The sequence below is a fragment of the Panulirus ornatus genome, chromosome 38 (assembly GCF_036320965.1).
Source record: "Panulirus ornatus isolate Po-2019 chromosome 38, ASM3632096v1, whole genome shotgun sequence".
In the NCBI taxonomy this organism is placed as follows: domain Eukaryota; kingdom Metazoa; phylum Arthropoda; class Malacostraca; order Decapoda; family Palinuridae; genus Panulirus; species Panulirus ornatus.
This window is the reverse complement of record NC_092261.1, coordinates 7,618,793-7,644,130: the sequence shown is the minus strand read 5'-3', so window position 1 is coordinate 7,644,130 and position 25,338 is coordinate 7,618,793. Positions and strand designations below refer to the sequence as shown.

Genomic DNA, 25,338 nt, shown 5'->3' with positions numbered 1-25,338 from the left:
GATGATCTACATGGAAAATTTTACATAAAACTAGAATACATTTTTTTTTATTTATTTAGTCTGCTGTAATAAGCATATCCCTTCCAACTTAGAAGGGGATATGAAGAGAATGTCAGTATTTTAATGGATTTGGGAATTATTTTACAGAAAAAAAAATTATCTACCAAACAGGTAAAACGTCGACCTGATGGTACACGGTACATCACACAGCGGCCTGTGAGAAGTAAGATCTTAAAAGAAAGGGCCCTCAAGATCAATGAGGAAAGGGCAGGTCTGACCACAGATGATGATGCTATGTCAGAAATGAAGGTAAGTATCATTTGTATAATTTATGTAGCTGTGGGAAATTTCATAAAGTTATAGTTAGGCTAATATTAATGGCTATGTTCTTGGGGTTGGTTCTCTTTCTCTTCCCTAAAAAACTTAAAAAATTCAGAGGTTTTCAGATTTGACCAAAAGTTTTTATTAGTTATTGATTATAATGTATTTGAAGGGTATTCATATTACAGTAAAAGTATGCCATACTAGAGTATATGAAGGCCACTGACATCTTTTTATTGTTTAAAAATTCAGAGGATTCCATAGTCACAGAGAACTAAAGACATATTACTAACAGCTGTTATCCCATTTTTTTTTATTTGTTTTCAGGACTTCTACTCACGTCTTGACCGCTTTGTTCTTCATGACAGAATGAACTATTTTCTTATGTATACCACATGATTCCCATTTTGTTCGTTTGTAGCAACAAAATGGAAATTTTTGTGTTGAAACAACATATGTTTAAATTTCCCTTTGCTGCCATGTGGCTTCTTCAGCCAGGCATACCAAGATAGTCTCCACTTTCTATTTATTAGTGTTTGTGTTTTAGCTCCCTCTGTGCCCCATTCCAATACACATATATTTACTTCCGAGAGGCAGATAAATAAGAGACGATATAAGCTATGAACAAAATTTATTGCCATGGTGATATTCCAAAGTACGTAATGATACAGAATTGAGTACTTTAATAATAATGAGACATTGGAATAAAGGAGTAAGAATCATGTTTATTGTAATACCATAGAAATGGATAATGAAATAAAAGAAACTGTAAAAATGAACAAGCTTCTGTTCATATTAATAAAAAGTAAATAATGATTAGTTATATAATCATGCCTCTCGGTAGGTAGTAGTTGGTTGGCAGCCAAAGACCAGGGAGTTATATTACTAGTACTACCAGCCTGGGTATTAGGGGAATTATTGATGGCTTCATAGTGAGCCAGCATTTTAGTGGCTGTCAAGTGAGTTATATTACTAGTACTACCAGCCTGGGTATTAGGAGAATTATTGATGGCTTCATAGCGAGCCAGTATTTTAGTGGCTGTCAAGTTGCACTCCTCTGGCTCAGATAGCTCTTATCTTTCTGCTTCACCCACATGTGAATTTCTAGCATTCTGTTCTCAAACATACAGTGTATCCTTGCCATACATAACACTTGACAACACTTAACCCGCATAGCTCACTCTTCGTAACTTTAGATTTTCCTGTGGTGAGCACTATTATGTTACTCCTACCTTTAGGCAAAATTTTAGTTGCAGTGGATAGGAGCTTTAGGGAAAATCTTTAGGTAGTAGTAGTAGTAGGTAGGAACATTAGGCAGGAGCTTTAAGTAGTAGCAGTCAGTAGGAACATCAGGTAAGAGCCTCTGCCAATGGTCTCTAAAGGATGTGGCACCAAAGGTTAAGAAGCTGCACTGGAATTCACTCTTATGGAGGCTCTTGCAGTGGCCACCCCCTCGAGAATTCCAGTTAGGAACAAGACATCCGAGATATAGGTAGATAGTGCCTCATGCTGTCTCTTCCATTTGTATACACACATATTCCTTTTTGGGATGCTGATAAGGTCAATAGTGTGAAAAAATAAGAAATCAGATGGAAACATCAGTAAAGGGGGCAATTGGGGAAGTGGTAACAATCAGCTATGAGGTGGTATTGTATCACTTTTCCTCTTCTCTACATTTCTCCAGATGACCTTTTACTCCCACTCCTTCCAGTCTTTTAGTGTTTATCTCTCAATCCCATCCTGCTTCCATCCTTGCCTTGCTTTCCTCCATTGCTCTTTTCTCATTTCAGTGTTTGCTTCATCACTTACTCTCATTTCTCTTCCAGCCCTCTCCCCTCTTCCATTCAGCTTTTCTTCTCCCTTAACCACATGTTTCATTTTTGTTCAACATAACCCCCCCCCCCTTTTTTTTTTCTAAATCCTGCCTCTCCCCCATCCTTGTCCCCATTTATTGTGTTCTTTTTTATATATCCTTTCCTTACTTCATCTTCCCCACATTAATGTAAAAAAAAAAAAAATTTATATATTATAGTTGGGACGGTACTGGAGTCGAGAAGAACGTAAACGTCATCTGGAGAAAGAGCGGGAAAGGCGACGGCGTCATGAACTCCTTCGGCGACAACATCAGCAGCAGCAGCAACAGCAGCAACATCCACAGCAGCAACAGGTACCCCATACTCATGATGAACCACCTCCAGCACTAAGAACATGCACACTTGAAAATGGTGTCCATCAGGCTCTTTGGAGAGATCATTCCATAAGAAGGAAGACATCATCAGCTGCAGAAACCAGTCACAAAAAGTCTTCTAGAAAGAGAGACACGGAGGAGCCAGCATACGGAGTTCGAACACCCATCCTTCCTCTTAACCCTCCTCCATCACAGCAGATGAAGGGCCTTCTATCAGTCACAACTGTCTGAAACCATCAATATTATTAGAGCATTTTTCAGAAGTCACTTACATTGTGCATCTATGCACAAAATCCTAACACTTACAGTTTTTGGAACAGCTACATTATCACTAGAAATTACTGATAAATTGTAGTTTTTAACACTTTAAGATGCAAAGAAAAATGGTGTAATGGCAAAATTATTCAGCAATTCATATTTACCACAGTATTTATAACCAGTTTTGCATTTTTTAGCTACAAGGTGAATGTTGTATATCAAACATAATATGCATTTGTTCTTTATAATTGCTCTTGGTGGCATCATAAGGATACAATGTGTGTGCTATAGATTTTATACAATAGGCTGAATACAGTGAAAACCTGCCAGTCTTCAGTGCAATATAAGTGAAAATAATTTATATTTTCAGTGAATATGTTAATGGAAATACTTTACCAGTGAGAGCATCCTCTGAAAGTGTAAGTGAAATCTGTTTCTAACAATTACATGCAGCTTGTGTTGCAGTAATGAAAGCATTGGTCTCAAAGTAACAGAAAACTTGTTACAAAGTTTTCGTGCCCTGGTGAATTTGTACGGAAAAGTATGCTTGTGAAAGTAATACATGTCTTTTATTTGGAATGTTTTGGCAAGAGATGCTCAATGAACGAATTGCCAAACTGTTATCCAGATTGTGACATGGACTAAGTAGCTGACCACACACACATACACACGTATATATATAGACCTTGACATAAAAACTGTCATTATATTGGTTATATATATATATATATATACATATACATATATATATACTTTTTTGTATACAGCAAAGAAGACTGCTCATTCAACTCGTCCATTTGTTTTATACTCATTGTGATGTTCTTATGCAAGGGGCATTTGGAATAAGAATTTTCATGAGCTTGATCATCTGGTATGAACCAGGTCATGAACAGCTATCTGGCCCATAAATAATTCTTTGACCAAACTGACTCTAGCATTATACCTTGGCTTTTGTGATGATTAGTCAAATCCCAGGCAAAACCCAATTGTATAAATAGCAAGATGGGTCTAGAGAGATATACCTAGGTACTTGTGTGAATCCATTCTGACAAATGAGTGGATCAGGATGATAGACGAACACAGAATGGAACAGGTCTTTCATTCGTTTACATTTTGGCATAAAGCCTGGTTCATGTAGATTCACAAACAAGAGACAAGAATACATTGTGTAAATTAAGATGCAACTTCTACCTTTATTGGACAAATGCGAATCGAGGAAAACCCACATAGGAAGATTTATGTGCATTTAAATAATGTATTCCACTCTTGATGTTAATATGCATGAACAAAGCTTTCCGATGAAGTGTAACAATAAAACTCAATACATTGTGATTCTTTACCACCCTGATCTAGGTACATGTATATCTGCAGACATCAGATTCACAGGTGCAGCAGTACACATCCCAAATAATATCCCTAGTCTCCTTTGCTTTTCTTTCCCCTATGATTTTGACGTTCGTCTGTATACTCTGTATTGATGTAAATTTGTGTATAGTAAAAAAGCTTTATATTGCCAATGGCCATTCAAGAATATGTTATGCTTTAAATAAAATTATTGATATCAGTCCTGCAGTTTCTTCTACATTTTCAGAAACTATTTAAAATACTTGAAGGATTTAACAATGTCAACTTTGTTTTTCCCTAAGCAAGAGATGCCCCCATGGCAAATTCATAGAATGTTTTAAAATACTTAAAGGATTCAACAATATTGACATTGAAAATTTCTTGCAGCACTTGATTTTCCCAAAGGAAGAGATGCTCCCAGGGCAAAAACATAGAATGTTTTACAATACTTAAAGGATTCAACAATATTGTTGAAAATTTCTTACTGCAAGAATTAAATTTTTTTCTCCTAAAGCAACAGATGCCCCCAGGGCAAATTCATACAATGTTTTAAAATACTTCAAGGATTCAACAATATCAACATTGAAAATTTCTTATTTATCTATTTTTATTTTGTTTTGTCGCTGTCTCCTGCATTAGCGAGGTAGCGCAAGGAAACAGACGAAAGAATGGCCCAACCCACCCATATACACATGTATATACATACATGTCCACACACGCAAATATACATACCTATAAATCTCAATGTACACATATATATACACACACAGACATATACATATATACACATGTACATAATTCATACTGTCTGCCTTTATTTATTCCCATCGCCACCCCGCCACACATGGAATAACAACCCCCTCCCCCCTCATGTGTGCGAGGTAGCGCTAGGAAAAGACAACAAAGGCCCCATTCATTCACACTCAGTCTCTAGCTGTCGTGTAATAATGCACTGAAACCACAGCTCCCTTTCCAAATCCAGGCCTCACAGAATTTTCCATGGTTTACCCCAGACGCTTCACATGCCCTGGTTAAATCCATTGACAGCACGTCAACCCCAGTATACCACATCGTTCCAATTCACTCTATTCCTTGAACATGCAGGAGGGTGAAAGGCGGGCAAGGAATAGAGTGAATTGGAGCGATGTGGTATACCGGGGTCGATGTGCTGTCAATGGATTGAATCAGGGCATGTGAAGCATCTGGGGTAAACCATGGAAAGTTCTGTGGGGCCTGGACTGCGGAAAGGGAGCTGTGGTTTCGGGCATTATTGCATGACAGCTAGAGACTGAGTGTGAACGAATGGGGCCTTTGTTGTCTTTTCCTAGCGCTACCTCGCACACATGAGGGGGGAGGGGGTTGTTATTCCATGTGTGGCGGGGTGGCGATGGGAATAAATAAAGGCAGACAGTATGAATTATGTAAATGTGTATATATGTATATGTCTGTGTGTGTATATATATGTGTACATTGAGATGTATGGGTATGTATATTTGCGTGTGTGGACGTGTATGTATATACATGTGTGTGGGGGTGGGTTGGGCCATTTCTTTCGTCTGTTTCCTTACACTACCTCGCAAACGCGGGAGACAGCGACAAAGCAAAATAATAATAAAAAAAAATAAATTGTAAGGTAGTGGTATTTCATGCTACCATCTCAACCACTGGCCATGCTGCAGTAACACACCACATCACTTGCTTTAAGTACAATTTTTGTATCATTCTTCATCAGAAATACTATAAGTATGGCAAGCTGGGTGTGTGTGTGTGTAGCTCAATTTTATTCTTATTGCTCTCACATCTGAGGTGGTTCTAGCACTGCAGCCTCACTTTTCAGATGCAATCCAACTTATAAATCCTCCCAAGCTAACTTCCATGCTTGACCCAATTGCCCTATGCCATAGTGTTGGTTCACTTTCCTCCCTCTATAGTTAATACATTGGTTTGTACTCACAAGAGCTAACTGCTTGTGTGACCCCAACACATTTTAAAAGACTAGGTTTTTCATTTCCTCCAAAATTTGCAATGCACAGCCCCTTGACTGGAGTTCCTGGAGGGAAAGGGCATCAGAGATAGACAAATACATCCTAAAATATACTGTCAATGTACTGAACCAGGGAATGTATAAAGACAGCCACCTGGGTCAGAGGACTGCAACTTGACAATCACTGAAGTGCTAGCTCACTATGCAGCCATTTCTAACTTATTTCTTACTTTAATATGTCTATGGCACATTTCTGTGCTTCAATCTATATCACCTGTTCCCTTCAAGAACTCCCAACAAAAAGATGGCCACAGCAAAAGAGTATCCACTTTTCCTTGTCCTGAAATCCGTTCCTTGCATACACCATTCCATGCATTCTAACCCAGTTTCCCTCCCTCCAGTACTTTCACTCCATTTCCCAATTTTACAGGTGGTCTTCCTCTCACAACCATACCTTTAATCATGCTAACATAACACTCTTTCCTTAATAATTCTGTTATGGGTGAGGCTAGGGTACTAAACCCCTTTACAATACATCTGTAGAACCCAGCTAATCCTCGGTTCTAATCACTTTTGATTGGGGAATTATGCTACAGCCCTTACTTTCTCATAATCAAGGGGAACTCCTTTCTCATCCACTACACGCCTAGGTAATTTACCCTAGTATAAACTTATGAATTTACATTTCGACAAATTAATCTTTAAATTCTTCAGAGTAACTTCTGGCAACTTCCTCTAAATTTCTTTACCAAGCAGATATTTTATCAAGGTAGACCAAAGTCTTAGAAACTCTCCTACACTCACTACCTTAAAAGACTTAGAATCCCAATTCCTTTCTTTCATATCACTGGTATGGATTTTGCACTGCAGGGGATACTGGTAATCTCTCGTATGTGACTTACCTCTGGTCCTTCTCTCACAGAAATTTTGTTGAAACTTTCATCACAACCGTCAACATCTGTAGAGCATTTGACAGGGTGTGCCATGAGTCTGTTTTTCATCTTCACATAACTTCTCTTTGGATGCTTAATTTTCTCTCTATTCCAATGCAGTAGTCACTGAAGAAGCAACTTTTGCCTCTTGTCCTGCCAAAAAGCAATGTATCCCTTTACCTCTCTCCGAGTCATTTCTTTCCAACTGTGTGAATTCAAAACACCACAATTCAACTTTTCAATAACATAAACATGGTGGGCATAACCATATTCTCCACTTTGTCCTGGAAACTCCACAAAATCAACATCACAAATTCTGCTTTTCAAGAGCTGATTGTGTTCTATGAAAGCCATAATTATTTTTCTTTTGTGTTCATATCCACAGGGGATATATTTTTTTTCTCAATTATGGAATTCTTCCAAATCTGGGAGGATCATTCCCCCCCCGTCTCAATTAATTATTTTGGAATCAAAGGCCTTCCATCTCATTAATTCTTCTGGTATCACCTCTCTGTATCAATCTAGCACCTCCACACTGGATGTAATGAGAATATCCCTCTTAACGCAAGTATATCAAAAATAGTAAGAACTACGAACTACTGGTTGATCAGTGTCCCTCTTATGTGCTTAGCAGAAGAACTTTCATCAGATGACAGCTGGCTCTTGCGTTTGTTCATTCCCTTTCGTTCAAGTTGTTTTTCAATAATTCTGGCATTGTTGGCATATGAATCTGCAACTTCTCTCTGAAAAAGAAAAGGAGAGTTTACTGAAGCACTGGAAGTGGAATATAAAGTTTCAGCTAAATTAATTAGGCAAAAAATTCTTTATACATGACAGCTACACCAAACAAGAGTAAAGATTTGTAGCAATAGTCAGGATTTTACTTTACCTATGAGCAGAAAATTATTAAGATAATCATGCAGGTAAGATTCTACATAAAGCACCTTTGTGAAGGAAAAAAAAAGCAATACACATAAGACAAACTGTGAATTACAATTTCAATTTCATGACAGGTTAAATAATTAATGCATATCTATCAACGTTCTCATGTGCTTTTTCCAACTCCATAAATGACACATACTAATCCCGTTTCATGCACATTCTTCAAAATAAACACCTGATTTACACATCCTCTGCCATCTTGACACCACACTGTTCCTCCCAAATACATGCTCTCATCCTCTAAATCACCACTCACTCATACAAATTACTAAGTACACTCAACAAACTTGTACTTCTGCAGTTCAAAAACTCACCTTCATCCACCATGTCTTTATACAATGGCACTATCCATGCATTTCATCAATCCTCAGCCACCTCGCAATGATCCACACATCCACCGAAAATCCTACCTAACCAATCAACAACAGTCACCTCCTTTCTTTAAAAACTCAACTGCAGTTACATTCTTCCCAGCAGCTTTGCCACATTTCAAATTACACACGGCTTTCACCACCTCTTCTCTCAACACCAAACCACTTTCCAAACCCTGCACATCTGCCACCCTATCATAATCCACATTCAATAATCCTTCAAAATACTCACTTTATCTTCTCACCTCATCACAAACTGTTACCCTCCACCATTAGTTCTCTTGTTTTTTCTCAAAATATTTACTTCACTCTAAAACATCTTTACTGAAAGTTTACTGGTAATTGCTTGTCCCAACTTTCTATTGCCCTCTTTTACAATTTTTGCACCTTCCTCTTGACTCCTGCCACTTTCTCTTGTACATCTAAGTCATCTGTACTCCTTCCCTGTAAGTACTGCTCATACACCTCTCTTTTCTCTTTCACCTTAAATTTAATTTCATCATCCACTAATTATCGTTTCTCAGCTGCCTAATGGCCACCTACTGCATGCCACACACATTTCTCTTGCTCATGCCAGCACTGCTTCCCTAAGTACCTCCCATTCCCCACCCACTCCCCTTGCTTCATTTACCCTCATCTTTTTCTGTTCTACACCTAATCTCTCCTAGTATTTCTTAACGTCCCCCAAGCTCACTTGCTTTCACTTCCCTCTTCTCACTCATATCATTTCCTCTTTTCCGAAAACCCCAATACATATTTACCCTTCCCTCCACCAGGTAATGGTTATGCATACTACCAGCTGCCCCTCTCAACACATTCTTTCATCTAAGAGTCTCTCTTCTGCATATCTATCAATTAGTATGCAGTTCTATAACACCCTCTGACTGTCTTTCCTAACCCCCCATATATTTATGTATGTCCCTTCTTTTAAACCAAGTATTCCCAATCACTAGTCCTTTTTAGCCCACATAATTCCACAAACTCACCATTCCTATTTAGCTATACCCTATGTCCACCCCAATTTTTAATTATAAAGTACTCAATTTTGCATTTAAATAACTCTGCTAATACCTGATCTCTAGCATTAAAATTGCAGACATACTCCTCATCGGCCCCCAAAACACTTGCCTCTTCTCCTTCTCATGGCCGTGTGAATAAGTGCTATTAACCACCCATCTCACGCAACTTACTTTCATATTTACCCACATTGGACTAGAGCTTACTTTCCTACACCCACATTCACCCCGTAACTCACTGCTTGATCAGTATCACTACCCTTTTCTTGGCTGTTGCTCTTACACCACTCCTGACTTTACCCCTGAGACATTCCCATTTCTCAATTTTACCCCTGAGCTGTTTCGATTAAGAACCAGAATATCCAGGTTCCCTTCCTCAAACATATTACCGAAAATCTGGAGGTAGAATTCTTTCTCTCCTATCCAGGGGATACTTTTTTTCATACATGAGCACTATTCCCACATGAATGAGGTAGCATCCAGAACAGGCATCTGTGCATTAGAGGATAAAAGATCCTCATTTGGCTCTATCCTCTGTTCCTTCTGGTATATAAATAGCTTCTTAGTTGCCTTCTATGATATGCATCATATACAGGAGAATGACAAGAAGACAGGAAACTTTAATGACTACTGTACTTGTGTGCTATACTGTACATGTAAAATGATTACCAAAACATGTATATTGACATAAAACTCACTGCTTCAATTTCATCTTCTTCTTCATCAATGGTGGATACAGTGACTGATGAAAATTTGCCCATATTTTTGGTGTGGCGGGTAATGAGAATGCGGTCTTTAGGTTTATCTGATACTTGCTGAGCTACAGCATTTCCACCATTCTGCACAACACTACCCTAGAAATAAAAACAATATTCAATAAATAACTGATGTATGATAAACTAATAACAGCAGGGAACGTCAACTGGTTCCCATGCTACATATCCATTGGTCAATGTATTTAGCTTATGCTTAAGCTGATCGACTCATACTTAAGTTTGGGCTCATTAACTCATACTTCCTTATCCTATCATCCAATCCAGGAAAGTGAAAAACTTCCATTATCCTATTATTCTTTCAATGCAAGTGAAAACAGAAGTTATATCAATTCCTTCAAAGAAATGCAATTTGAGAAAAAGCAGTTTCTCTCTGGGGCAGTGTCCCTAAGCATTGAAGGAATCTCTAAGATAGCTGGAGGTTAAAACTTCTTAAACCCAAGCCTTCTATCTATCTATCTATCTATCTTCTTTCACACTATTTGCCATTTCCCGCATTAGTGAGGTAGCGTTAAGAACAGAGGACTGGACCTTTGAGGGAATATCCTCACCTGGCCCCCATCTCTGTTACTTCTTTTGGAAAATAAAATAAAAAAAAATGCGAGGGGGGGGGGGCGGATTTCCAGCCACCCACTCCCTCCCCTTTTAGCCATAGCAAGTCTCCATAACTAGTAATTGTCCCATGTTGCTTCTTAGCCTTTAATGCCTGACCCTTAACAGCCCATTTGCATGGGCTCCTACCAAATGTTCCTACTAACTACTACTACCTAATGCTCCTGCCTAATGTTCCTAATGTTCTCAAACCTTCTAGTGAGATAAATGCCTCTCATCCATCATAATCCCCTCTTAAGTTACAGTGGGTAACTGGTTCAGCCTGGGTCTGCCCACCAACCAATTAGAACTTCCAAATGGCAATCACATATATCATTCCCTAGCCACTAGTACCATTTTGCATTACCACTGGTTTTTGAAAGAAAGGGAAAGGTATGCGGAGAATTAAACTAGTACAAATGCTCACAAGACACTGTCCTGTTGAGAAACAGTTTCCATACTTTCAAACTTACATTTCTCTGCACGGTCATATCAACCTGTAAGCCTTAAGAACATACCAGAATGAAAGATGAAAGTCAGAGAATTTTTTTTTCAATTGTAAAATAAAGTAAGGCCAGAAAATGTGCTCTAAGTCATGTTGTGGCACACTTGGTTTGTCGGCCCGAAAGGTGACAAACCCAAAACCACACATGCTAGGGAATACCAGATGCCTAGATGGCAAAATCATACCAGACTCTTGCAGGGAATGGTTCCTCTAAAAGGCTACCAGAAGTGGGTTACCTTTCCAAAATCATGAGCTCTTCCAGGAACCTATCATTCTAAATGAATTCTTCCTTTCCCTGATAATAGTTAGTATCATATGTGTGTGGCAGGAGGGTGAAAGGTGTGCATGGAATAAAAAGAATTGGAATGGTGTGGTACAATGGGATTCATGTGCAGGTCGATGGAATGAAACAGGGCATGTGGAGTGTCCGAAGTACCCATGGATGAGGCCTGGATGTGAATAGGAAGCTGTGGTTTCAGTGCATTATACAACATAGGGGCTAGAGAATTGATGTAAGCAGATATGGGCTTTATCTGTTCCTGGCACTACCTCATTAATGCAGAATACGGTGATCTTTTTTGAAAGAAAAAGAAGATATACAGATAGATAAATATAAACCTGAAAGTGCAAATGGAACCATAGAAGCAAAAGTGAGTCATTAGGTGGGTGAGGAGGTGAGGTTCTAGGGGCATTTAGGAATGTGTGGTAACAAATGTCAATATCTGGGAGGGCAAAAATAGGTATGTTTGAAGTTACAGCAGTCCTAGCAATGTTGTATGAATGCAAAGCACAGGTTATACAGATGAGAAAGTGCATAGGAGAGTGGATGTGTTGGATATGTAATGTCTGAGGACATATAGGTACATTGAGGTACATTGATAGAGTAAATAATAAAAAGGTAAAAGAGAAGTTTATTCTTAAGAAGAGTGTGATTCAGAGAGGTAAGAGGGTGTGCTGAAATGGTCTCTGATCATATGGAGAGAATGAGTGAAGTGGTTGGCAGAAATGGATCAAGGATACGGTGGAGACCAAATTGGAGAAGGATGGGGTGAAGATTGAGTGTCTGGGACCTGAACGTGCAGGAGGGTGAAAGTAGTTCATGGACAGTGAATTAGAGTGAAGTATGCAAGGGGCAATGAGTTGTCGACTAAATCATGGCATGTGAAGCAGCCAGGAAAAACCATGGAAAGATCTATGAGGCCTGGTTGTGGAAAAGAGGCTGTGGTTTGAAAGCATTCCATATGATAAAGAAGAGATGAACATCCATATGACAGATAGAGAATGGATGAACAAATGAAGCCTTTTCTTTGTCACTTCCTGGCACTACCTCACTAATGCAAGAAACAGCAAACAAATGTGAATTACCCCAGAACCAATTTCTATGAAAGAGACTTAGTATTACCCAGGATCTTTCTAATACTTTCAGCAACCCAGGGCTGTGCTACTTCATTTAGCAAGGAAATGTGAACTCCTTTCGAGTGAAAAGTTCTTTGATGTGAGGTAGCGTCAAGAACAGATGCCCAAGCCTTAGAAGAAGAAATTCTCCAATAGCCCCTTCCAAACTTCCCTTTTCAAAAACAGCCTCAAAGAGACCTAGAGGTCTGTTGCTTTTTGAGTTCCTTTTGTATTCCTTTGTGCATTCTTTGGGAAATAAATACAAGGTGGGTCTTGTTTTACAGCCTCAAAAGGATGTCTTAATAGAATGCTCTTTCTCTAGTATGGTGAGACTTAGGACATGTGCTCCTCCTTGCAGGAGAAATGAAGTAACAGCAAATTCTTGGGTTAAGATACATTGTTCTTAGGAGCTGCTCTAGATAATCTGACTCATTTCTTGAAGAGCCTCATAACTACAAAGGAATTCACAGGGGAGCAAAGGCTGAGGCTGAAGTAGCTCTTAACTGTTTTCCTTGAGAGAGAGAGAGACAGGAGACTACCTGCTCTCCACATTTCTGTCTTGTCATCAAACAATGCAAAAGCTGCAAGGAACAAGATGGTGCTTTAAGACCAGGTCCACGTCTCACCTAATAAGGTCTTATCCAGCAAAATGTTCCTTATGAAAGGGAGAGACATTACAAAAAAAATAATTTCAATGGGGACCCTAAGCAAGCTTTCCTTAACAAGAGGCCATTTCCCACAAAAAGAGGTAGCATAAAAAACAGTCAAGCCTTTGAAGAAAAACTTTCCACTGACCCCTTCCTCTGTTCCTTCTTTTGGAAATGAATACATGAAGGTCTTGTTTTACAACCTCAAAAGGATACCTTGAAAGGATATCTCTGCCTCTTGTAAGGTTAGACTCTGGACAAGTACCCCCCCTCATCCTTGCTGGAGAAGTGAAGTAACAGCAAATTCACAGTTTAGAGTAACAGAATCCCTACTGTCTACATATTTGTCTTGTCATCAAAATATGCAAAAGTTTTCTCTGTGTGTAACAGAAAAGTATTTGAAGACCGAGTCCATGACTCTCCCAATAATCTTACCTAAGCAAATGTTCCTTACAAAAGGGAGATATTACAAAGATGATATTTACATAAGTAGAGACCATAAGTAAGTTTTCCTGAATAATAATAAAAAAAATCAAACAACAAAGAGGGAAAAATAATTCCCATTCAACTTGGCCAGCCCTGGGAAAGTCTGTACACTAATCTACACTCCGGAATGTACATTCTTTCTTTCTCTACTGGCCATTCTGAAATCTCGTCTAAAAGCTGTTTTGGTTAATTTGGGTATTTCTGGAACATACAGAAAGAAAACATCAGTTAATGGACCTCTCTAAGGGCTTGCTTAGAAATGAACTGAGAATCTTACAAGATATCTGTGGGAGCAAAAACTGACCTCCTAAAACCAAGGTACCTGAGTGGTGATGTCTCCTTGGAAAAAAAGCCAAAACTGACCATCAAAGCTTAAAGAATATGGCAGTTCAAGTTGTCTCCGAGGCAGGGTTGGTATCAAACAAAGAATCTGCAATTGAAATACCTTTATAAAAGCACCAAAATTGGATTCATCCAGGCCTATGGACAGAAGAATCCTGTAACCTGATGCTCCCTGAAAGAGTCTCTTGGACCTATAGTCAAAAACTCGACCTTTTCACTGCAGTTGAGATTCATGAACATGGGGTTCCTAATCCCCATTCTAAAAAGGGAAGTTTTGGAAGAGTTCTTAGCTTTGTCAGAAGACCTGAATGGTTTTCCTTTACTTTATACTGAGGAGTAACTAACAATAGGCCTATCAAAAAAGGGCTCTTAGAGTCTACGGTGTTCTCTAATACATAAGGTTGCGATTCTGAAGGTCCAGGTACTCAGAGAGTGAAAGAAAAACTAGACCTACATTCTACTATGGAAAGGTTCACGGCTTTAACCCATGGCCCTACGTCAACCACCTGTCAGTCAAGGTTAAATATCTAATATGGGAAAATCTTAGAACCACAATCCTCTTTAACAAGGAATACTTCAGAAAAGGCTGTTGCTCAAAAAGGAGGCTGGAGTATAAAATCGACACATATCCACCATCCAAAGAATGATGAGGCAGGTAAGTACCAATGGCAAGATGGCCAAGACAACACATTGCTGAATGGTTACTAGGTGAACCCATAACATGCCAGTAGTCCATAATCACCAAAAAAGGTGGCTGACTTAGTGTTATAGTGGTTCATGACTGTCACAAACTACTTAATGAGGCTGTAAGAGGCTACTTGATGGCACAGAAAATTCAGGACACAGCCCTTGAGTGCAGAATTTCAAAGGGAGAGAGATATTTATCTCACCAAAAGACATGGGGTAAGAGACTGCTAACCACTGGGGATCCTAGACATATTCTTCAGGCTTACAGGATGATCTAAAACTAGATATCAATAACATAATTTGCAAATATGTGCACAAACATAAAAGGTTCAAAATCTTGTCTCAAGTGATGTATGTCACAGATGACCGTAAACCAACAAATGATGTATGCTACAGTTTAAGGGTTAAAAAAGAGGTAAACATGGTCAAAAGAAGGAAAGAATTATTCAATTAATCCCATGTAAGCTAAAACTATATGTCATTCTCAAAAATTTCTGTAGAATGTTGCAATAAGAATGACAATACATACCTTTACAACAAACACAACATTGGACGTGGGGCTGTGCTGGTAAAATAGAAGAAGGCTGCATTTCTTACATTTCTTCCTGTGCTGTTTTTCAACACCACCTGGTCTGCGGATGTATACAGTTTCATCAGGATCACAAACAAGACGATGAGCATGTCGAGATCCATCAATGACTCTTGCTCCATCACGTTTACGCAGAGGTAGCTTCTCCATAGAACAATCTGCAAGTACCACAAAATTATTTCTCAACAGCCTTTATCAGATAACAACAATATCATCGCCTAATTCTTCAAGATAGCTTTTTAACCCCTAAAAGACTCTTACTGTAACCATACTTGTACAGATTCTATTTTCCACCTTCATTTAAATTCAAAGGTGCATTTACATTACAAGCAACTTTACTTAGCACCAATTTTTTTTTTAGAATCACAGTTACCTATATAGCACAATGTCTTACCCTGTGGGGACCCTAGCTGTATTCATATGGGTTGGCTTTTCCCATATGATTTAAATTGATAGCACATTTTATTGGAAAGAATCCTAGTGTCTCAGTTACACATATAACATTATGGGGGATGGTATGGCCCTTTTGTATGGTGTACATCAATTAGTGGCTCATTTATGACTGCTGTTGGGTACTAATTATGGTGATAATGATTCAGCAGATACTGACTCACTACCAATGCAAAAAGTTCTTTAGATACTGACGCACTACCAATGCAAAAAGTTCTTTCTGTGTAAGTATCCAATGGTGGTGGCAAAAGTCAACAAACAAGTGATAAGCTGAGCTTCCACTTAACTGAAGACATCTTTTTTTTCATCCTAGTCTTGAGAACTGCCTAAATTCTAGGCTTGTCCTTTTGGGGGTAATCATCTGAAAAATGTGATATCTTTCCAAAAGATACGAAAATCAATGATTGAAGTTATGTACTGCATCTTTAATAAACAGCACTCCAGAAAGCACAATGAATAATCCACCAATCTCAGGAGACTGAGCAAGCAAGTTAGATCTGTGTATGTTACCAGACACAAGGGATGCTACCTCTTAACCATCTACATGAACTCATTTAAGTTATAGGGCATAAATATGCTGTTTAACACTACAATTCAAGTACCAAAGCGAGAAAAAGAGGAATACTGCCTAACTGTGATGGATACCATCAAAACAGTTCAGTTAATGGAGTTAAAAATCCATTATCAACAGTTAAGTGCTCCATGTAAAATATAACAATGGCCAATTCTTATCATCCATGAGCAGTTTCCCTTGCCTCTCTTTTATGGAGAATCAAAATGCTATGACTTAATTTGCTTATTTGCTATCATGAATTTACACAATATCCCTGAAGTAATGTCTTTCTGTAAGATTTAATCATTTCCAAAACCATTCCTCAATTATTTATTTGTACAATTAAATCAAAACAAGAATGACAACCCTCTGATCAAATGGGCAACAACCGAAGTTTATTATTCCTCCTGACATTTTGAATTAAATATAAATAACTTTCTATTATACATTCAATATCAGTTTCCTCTAAAACATAACACTGTTAAATATCACATTAGCTACAATTAACAGTTTTTTATGCTATCCTTCACAATAACATGCATATAAATATTACTAACCAAGTATGACAGCCATCTGGCCACACAAGCAGTAATAGACTATGAGTGGCTTATCTTCACTGTACTCCTGCTGGTCCTTGGCATCAGATACCACTACACTGCCAGAAACAACCTTTGGCATTGTTCTTGTTACACAGTGTCTGAAAAAAAAAGTAAATATAAGATATATCACATACACTATTTTCCATTATCTCCAGTAGTTTTAACCTATAATTTTCCTTCTCTTCAAAGCCCAACACAGCTTCATTGAGTTGCCAACAACATAGCACACTAAATATTAATTCATTTTACTTTGTCGCTGTCTCCCGCATTAGCGAGGTAGCGCAAGGAAACAGACGAAAGAATGGCCCAACCCACCCACATACCTACAAGTCCACATACGTAAATATACATACCTATACATCTCAATGTATACATATATATACACAAACAGACATATACATATATACGCATGCACATAATTCATACAGTCTGCCTTTATTCATTGCCCGCCACACATGAAATAACAACCCCCTCCCCCCTCATGTGTGCGAGGTAGCGCTACGAAAAGACACCAAAGGTCATATTCATTCAAACTCAGTCTATGGCTGTCATGTATAATGCACCGAAACCACAGCTCCCTTTCCATATCCAGGCCCCACACAACTTTCCATGCTTTACCCAGACGCTTCACATGCCCTGGTTCAATCCATTGACAGCATGTCAACCCTGGTATACCACATCGTTCCAATTCACTCTATTCCTTGCATGCCTCTCAACTCCTGCATGTTCAGGCCCCGATCACTCAAAATCTTTTTCACTACATCTTTCCACCTCCAGTTTGGTCTCCCACTTCTCGTTCCCTCCACCTCTGACACATATATCCTCTTGGTCAATCTTTCCTCACTCATTCTCTTCATGTGACCAAACCATTTCAAAACACCCTCTTCTGCTCTCTCAACCACACTCTTTTTATTACCACACATCTCTCCTATTATTACTTACTCGATCAAACCACCTCACACCACATACTGTCCTCAAATATCTCATTTCCAGCACATCCACCCTCCTCCGCACAACTCTATCTAGAGCCCACACCTTACAACCATATAACATTGTTGGAACCACTATTCCTTCAAACATACCCATTTTTGCTTTCGGAGATAATGTTCTCGACTTCCACACATTCTTCAATGCTCCCAGAACTTTCACCCCCTCCCCCACCCTATGATTCACTTCCACTTCCATGGTTCCATCCGCTGCCAAATCCACTCCCAGATATCTAAAATGCTTCATTTCCTCCAGTTTTTCTCCATTCACACTTACCTCCCAATTGCCTTGTCCCTCAACCCTACTGTACCTAATAACCTTGCTCATATTCACATTTACTCTCAGCTTTCTTCTTTCACACACTTTACCAAACTCAGTCACCAGCTTCTGCAGTTTCTCACACGAATCAGCCACCAGCGCTGTATCATCAGCGAACAACAACTGACTCACTTCCCAAGCTGTCTTGTCCACAACAGACTGCATACTTGCCCCTCTTTCCAAAACTCCTGCATTCACCTCCCTAACAACCCCATCCATAAACAAATTAAACAACCATGGAGACATCACACACCCCTGCCGCAAACCTACATTCACTGAGAACCAATCACTTTCCTTTTTTTTTTTTTTTTCACACACCCCTGCCGCAAACCTACATTCACTGAGAACCAATCACTTTCCTCACTCCCTACACATACACATGCCTTACATCCTCGATAAAAACTTTTCACTGCTTCTAACAACGTGCCTCCCACACCATACATTCTTAATAGCTTCCACAGAGCATCTCTATCAACTCTACCATATGCCTTCTCCAGATCCATTAATGCTACATACAAATCCACTTGCTTTTCTAAGTATTTCTCACATACATTCTTCAAAGCAAACACTTGATCCACACATCCTCTACCACTTCTGAGACCACACTGCTCTTCCCCAATCTGATGCTCTATACATGCCTTCACCCTATCAATCAATACCCTCCCATATTAGAAAGGGTAGTGAGTGGTGGGATGAAGAAGTAAGATTATTAGTGAAAGAGAAGAGAGAGGCATTTGGACAATTTTTGCAGGGAAAAAATGCAAATGAGTGGGAGATGTATAAAAGAAAGAGGCAGGAGGTCAAGAGAAAGGTGCAAAAGGTAAAAAAGAGGGCAAATGAGAGTTGGGGCGAGAGAGTATCATTAAATTTTAGGGAGAATAAAAAGATGTTTTGGAAGGAGGTAAATAAAGTGCGTAAGACAAGGGAGCAAATAGGAACTTCAGCGAAGGGGGCTAATGGGGAGGTGATAACGAGCAGTGGTGATGTGAAAAGGAGATGGAGTGAGTATTTTGAAGGTTTGTTGAATGTGTTTGATGATAGAGTGGCAGATATAGGGTGTTTTGGTCGAGGTGGTGTGCAAAGTGACAGGGTTAGGGAAAATGATTTGGTAAACAGAGAAAAGGTAGTAAAAGCTTTGTGGAAGATGAAAGCCGGCAAGGCAGTAGGTTTGGATGGTATTGCAATGGAATTTATTAAAAAAGGGGGTGACTGTACTGTTGACTGGTTGGTAAGGTTATTTAATGTATGTATGATTCATGGTGAGGTGCCTGAGGATTGGCGGAATGCTTGCATAGTGCCATTGTACAAAGGCAAAGGGGATAAGAGTGAGTGCTCAAATTACAGAGGTATAAGTTTGTTGAGTATTCCTGGTAAATTATATGGGAGGGTATTGACTGAGAGGGTGAAGGCATGTACAGAGCATCAGATTGGGGAAGAGCAGTGTGGTTTCAGAAGTGGTAAAGGATGTGTGGATCAGGTGTTTGCTTTGAAGAATGTATGTGAGAAATACTTAGAGAAGTAAATGGATTTGTATGTAGCATTTATGGATCTGGAGAAGGCATATGGTAGAGTTGACAGAGATGCTCTGTGGAAGGTATTAAGAACATATGGTGAGGGAGGCAAGTTGTTAGAAGCAGTGAAAAGTTTTTATCGAGGATGTAAGGCATGTGCACGTGTAGGAAGAGAGGAAAGTGATTGGTTCTCAGTGAATGTAGGTTTGCGGCAGGGGTGTGTGATGTCTCCATGGTTGTTTAATTTGTTTATGGATGGGGTTGTTAGGGAGGTGAATGCAAGAGTTTTGGAAAGAGGGGCAAGTATGTAGTCTGTTGTGGATGAGAGAGCTTGGGAAGTGAGTCAGTTGTTGTTCGCTGATGATACAGCGCTGGTGGCTGATTCATGTGAGAAACTGCAGAAGCTGGTGGCTGAGTTTGGTAAAGTGTGTGAAAGAAGAAGGTTAGGAGTAAATGTGAATAAGAGCAAGGTTATTTGGTACAGTAGGGTTGAGGGTCAAGTCAATTGGGAGGTAAGTTTGAATGGAGAAAAACTGGAGGAAGTAAAGTGTTTTAGATATCTGGGAGTGGATCTGGCAGCGGATGGAACCATGGAAGCGGAAGTAAATCAAAGGGTGGGGGAGGGGGTGAAGGTTCTGGGAGCCTTGAAGAATGCTTGGAAGTCGAGAACATTATCTCCGAAAGCAAAAATGGGTATGTTTGAAGGAATAGTGGTTCCAACAATGTTGTATGGTTGCGAGGCATGGGCTATGGATAGAGTTGTGTGCAGGAGGGTGGATGTGCTGGAAATGAGATGTCTGAGGACAATATGTGGTGTGAGGTGGTTTGATCGAGTAAGTAATGTAAGGGTAAGAGAGATGTGTGGAAATAAAATGAGTGTGGTTGAGAGAGCAGAAGAGGGTGTTTTAAAATGGTTTGGTCACATGGAGAGAATGAGTGAGGAAAGATTGACAAAGTGGATATATGTGTCAGAGGTGGAGGGAACGAGAAGTGGGAGACCAAATTGGAGGTGGAAAGATGGAGTGAAAAAGATTTTGAGAGATCGGGGCCTGAACATACAGGAGGGTGAAAGGCATGCAAGGAATAGAGTGAATTGGAATGATGTGGTATACCAGGGTCGACGTGCTGTCAATGGACTGAACCAGGGCATGTGAAGCGTCTGGGGTAAACCATGGAAAGTTCTGTGGGGCCTGGATGTGGAAAGGGAGCTGTGGTTTCGGTGCATTATTACATGACAGCTAGAGACTGAGTGTGAACGAATGGGGCCTTTGTTGTCTTTTCCTAGCACTACCTTGCACACATGAGGGAGGGGGTTGTTATTCCATGTGTGGCGAGGTGGCGATGGGATAAATAAAGGCAAACAGTATGAATTATGTACATGTGTATATATGTATATGTCTGTGTGTGTATATATGTGTACATTGAGATGTATAGGTATGTATATTTGCATGTGTGGACATGTATGTATATACATGTGTATGTGGGTGGGTTGGGCCATTCTTTCATCTGTTTCCTTGCACTACCTCGCTAGAGCGGGAGACAGCGACAAAGCAAAATAAATAAATAAATAAAATATAAATAATTTACCAGGAATACTCAACAAACTTATACCTCTGTAATTTGAGCACTCACTTTTATCCCCTCTGCCTTTGTACAATGGCACTATGCAAGCATTCCGCCAATCCTCAGGCACTTCACCGTGAGTCATACATATATTACATAACCTTACCAACCAGCCAACAATACAGTCACCTCCTTTTTTAATACATTCCACTGCAATACCATCCAAACCCACTGCCTTGCCAGCTTTCATCTTCCACAAAGCTTTAACTAACTCTTCTCTGTTTACCGAATCATTTTCCCTAACCCTCTCACTTTGCACACCACCTCGACCAAAACACCCTATAACTGCCACTCTATCATCGAACACATTCAACAAACCGTCAAAATACTCACTACATCTCCTCACATCACCACTACTTGTTATCACCTCCCCATTAGCCCCCTTCACTGAAGTTCCAATTTGTTCCCTTGTCTTACGCACTTTATTTACCTCCTTCCAGAACATCTTTTTATTCTCCCTAAAATCTAATGATACTCTCTCACCCCAACTCTCACTTGCACTCTTTTTCACCTCTTGCACCTTTCTCTTGACCTCCTGCCTCTTTCTTTTATACATCTCCCACTCATTTGCATTATTTCCCTGCAAAAATTGTCCAAATGCCTCTCTCTTCTCTTTCACTAATAATCTTACTTCTTCATCCCACCACTCACTACCCTTTCTAATCTGCCCACCTCCCACGCTTCTCATGCCACAGGCATCTTTTGCGCAAACCATCACTGCTTCCCTAAATACATCCCATTCCTCCTCCACTCCCCTTACATCCTCTGTTCTCACCTTTTCCCATTCTGTACTCAGTCTCTCCTGGTACTTCCTCACACAAGTCTCCTTCCCAAGCTCACTTACTCTCACCACTCTCTTCACCCCAACATTCTCTCTTCTTTTCTGAAAACCTCTACAAATCTTCACCTTCACCTTCACAAGATAATGATCAGACATCCCTCCAGCTGCACCTCTCGGCACATTAACATCCAAAAGTCTCTCTTTCGTGCGCCTATTAACACGTAATCCAATAATGCTCTCTGGCCATCTCTTCTACTTACATACGCATACTTATGTATATCACTCTTTAAACCAGGTATTCCCAATCACCAGTCCTTTTTCAGCACATAAATCTACAAGCTCTTCACTGTTTCCATTTACAACACTGAACACCCCATGTACACCAATTATTCCCTCAACTGCCACAACTACCTAAATATTAGACATTCTTAATCTTACCATATGTAACCTTGGTATCGGGAGGGTTAGTGATGGCTATGTATTGAGTCAGCACTTCAGAAGTTGTCTAACTGCAATCTTCTGACCTAGGTAGAGTATCTATTCTTCTACTTCACCCACACATGGACTGCTTGCATTCAGTACACAAACATACAATCTCTCCTTGTCATGCATAACACTTGACAACACTTAAAACTCACACATTTCATTTTTCATAAATAGCTTTTCCTGAGGTAAGCACTAGCCCTGCCTTTTGGCAAAATAGTAGGAGCAGTTGACAAAAGTTGTAAGTAGAAACATTAAGTAGGAGCATAAGTACAAACACCAGGTAATAGTAGGTAGGAATATTAAGTGGGAGCATTAGGTAGAAGTAATGGGTTAGAAAATTAGGCAGGAACATTTGGTAGACACATTAGGAAGAAGTAATGGGTAGGAACATTCTAGTGGAAACACTGCACTAGAATTGCCCTCTGCCATTGGCCTGATAAGGGTGAGGCACTAAAGGATAAGAAGCAACACTGAGTTTCATCAGTTAAGGAGACTTTTGCCGTGGCTATCCCCTTAAGGGAGTACCCAGACAGATGTTATATGGAAAGAGTTTCACACTCATGTTGCGCCATCTTTCAACCTCTCTACACATAGATGCACACAAAATATCACATCACTTTCTACCTTGTCCCAATCAATTGGTAATGATCACTTAATAAATGAAAAACCAAGTGTTCCTGTGATAAGTTATCAAAATAAAATTCATGAGTAGGCATATACACGATGCCCATGCTAATTTTGACTACTATAAATGCCTCTGTATATATAATCATATCTTTATCATGGCAGCAGTATCCTTTTTTTCAAAATCTATATCAATCTAATCATGAGAAACATGCATAAATTTTCAGGGGTTGAAACAGTCATAAATATCAACAAAAACACAATGCATTCCAAGTAAAGCAGTGACTATTAGTTATACAATAGATACCAAAAAATGATACTGAGATACATAGAGTTTTAGCTCATCATTTAATATAGCCACATTTGTTTCAAAACCTTCAGTACAATGTCGGTATCCTTTAGGAACCGTAAACAATGGAAATAAATACAGTACTTATGGCCTCACTGATTAACACAAAACCAAAGATGTTCTCACAGGTCTTGTAAATTTCCTCAAATTCAACAACTTTTCACTTTTTAACCACAAAATTTCCTTCATACTCACAGCTTTACCAACAACTGCACATTTACTATCACAGGATTAAAAAAAAATGTAGATCAGGTTCCACTGCACATAATCAAGTATACTAGTTAGGAGTCTACTGTTATGCGTTTCATTCAAATCCATATGTTGTTTCCGTGGGAACAACCGCAGAAGACATGCGCAAACAGAAAAATTATACAAAATAATGATTTTGTTACCGATGGAATCCTCATAATATGCATAGTGCACAAAGGATGTGGCACTTTCTAAGTGTAGGACCTTAAAATTCATCAATCTTAAGTTTTGTAATAACAAAGTAAGAGGGAGCTAGTGTGGTAAAAATGCTAAAAATGAGCAAATAAGTGTAAAAAACGCATTCACAACACTCACTCAATTCTTGCCAATAGTGAAAGAAAAGTGGGGATGCCTATGGCGTCCTAAATTCATTTTCGAAATGACTAGAAAATGGACAGTCTGGCTGTTGGTCGACAAAAAACATTCACCTGGCACTAGTTCAGACTTTATTAGTCTGTTCATTAAGTATATCAATGAACATGCCTGTAGAGTCTAGAAATGCCTATGTCATTAATATTTACGCGTTCCACTGAATGGTGTCATACGTCACATCTATATCTGACTGAATCAGAATTCTGAAAATCTGTTGATACGACCGAGTTCAGATGTCTACATAAATAAAGGGTTCCAATTACAGCACATGAGATCTGTTCAACACACGGTTAGATTTCTGTATTTCTATAAACACCTGAACTCAATGCTTACCTTGCATACTAAATAATGGAGATTTAAGGAGGAATCCATAAAATAATGATATTTCAACAGCGGTACCCACAAGATATCTGAAGCACTAAAACATGCAGGTTTTCATTATTATACCTATTATTATTTTTGGTGTTTCACGTCACAAATTTATTATCTAACTCAACGTCTTCCCTCTCCATAACTTTATCACTGGTGAATTATTTAACATCAAAAGATCGAATATAAGGGCGAGAAAGGAAAATCCACTTAGAAATCACTTGCTGTACTGGAATCAACAATTCCATGCGAGTAGGACAATGATCACACGATTCCGTTTTGTAATAACAAAGTTGTTTCAGTCACCATACAGTAAATGTCGATCTGCTAAACCACAAATACAGGTCACTGAAATCTTCCTACCATGTAGGTTTATCTGTTGTCACAATATTCAGTATGGGATGGTCGGGTCACTCATTCAAGAGAGTGTAAGCCATGTTGAGAGGGAGCTGCATATGATCTGAGACAGCTCCCGTTTCAGCCTTTTTTTTTCATTTTTCTGCTGAATCTAATCACTACAACATAATCCCTTTATCGACAGTGTTACCTGCTTGAGCTAAAGAAGACTATGTGGTCGATGAATCCGTTGTTATTGTCCACACAGACACAAAAAATAAGGAAGACACTGACGCACTGTTTGTATGTTTACGTTCTAGACACCTACCATCATGGCCGCCGGGTAGACTCGTTTCGCAG

The 25,338-nt window shown here is 39.3% G+C and overlaps 2 protein-coding genes across 5 annotated transcripts in view; one reads left to right on the top strand and one right to left on the bottom strand.

The window, feature by feature from the left end:
- The window catches only part of Slip1 (SLo interacting protein 1), a 224,454-nt gene extending 220,123 nt beyond the window's left edge, over window positions 1-4,331 (top strand). For both annotated transcript variants that reach the window (XM_071684594.1, XM_071684593.1), the window contains exons 9-10: window positions 172-309; window positions 2,354-4,331. In XM_071684594.1, the coding sequence (XP_071540695.1) occupies window positions 172-309; window positions 2,354-2,740 (525 nt within the window). In that variant the 3' untranslated portion in view covers window positions 2,741-4,331. The remainder of the gene's footprint in view (window positions 1-171; window positions 310-2,353) is intronic.
- LOC139760871 (STING ER exit protein) lies at window positions 39-25,338 on the bottom strand. Of its 3 annotated transcripts, XM_071684597.1 has the most exons (7): window positions 25,190-25,275; window positions 24,607-24,691; window positions 16,932-17,071; window positions 15,312-15,529; window positions 10,055-10,210; window positions 6,998-7,770; window positions 39-2,736 (listed from the first exon to the last, which is right to left on the bottom strand). In XM_071684597.1, the coding sequence occupies exons 3-6, from the start codon at window positions 17,050-17,052 to the stop codon at window positions 7,624-7,626; spliced, it is 642 nt and encodes a 213-aa protein (XP_071540698.1). In that variant the 5' UTR covers window positions 17,053-17,071; window positions 24,607-24,691; window positions 25,190-25,275; the 3' UTR covers window positions 39-2,736; window positions 6,998-7,623. The 3 variants fall into 3 exon arrangements, with proteins under 3 accessions (XP_071540698.1, XP_071540696.1, XP_071540697.1); XM_071684595.1 differs by lacking the exon at window positions 24,607-24,691 and having other exon boundaries at window positions 25,190-25,338; XM_071684596.1 differs by lacking the exon at window positions 24,607-24,691 and having other exon boundaries at window positions 25,006-25,313.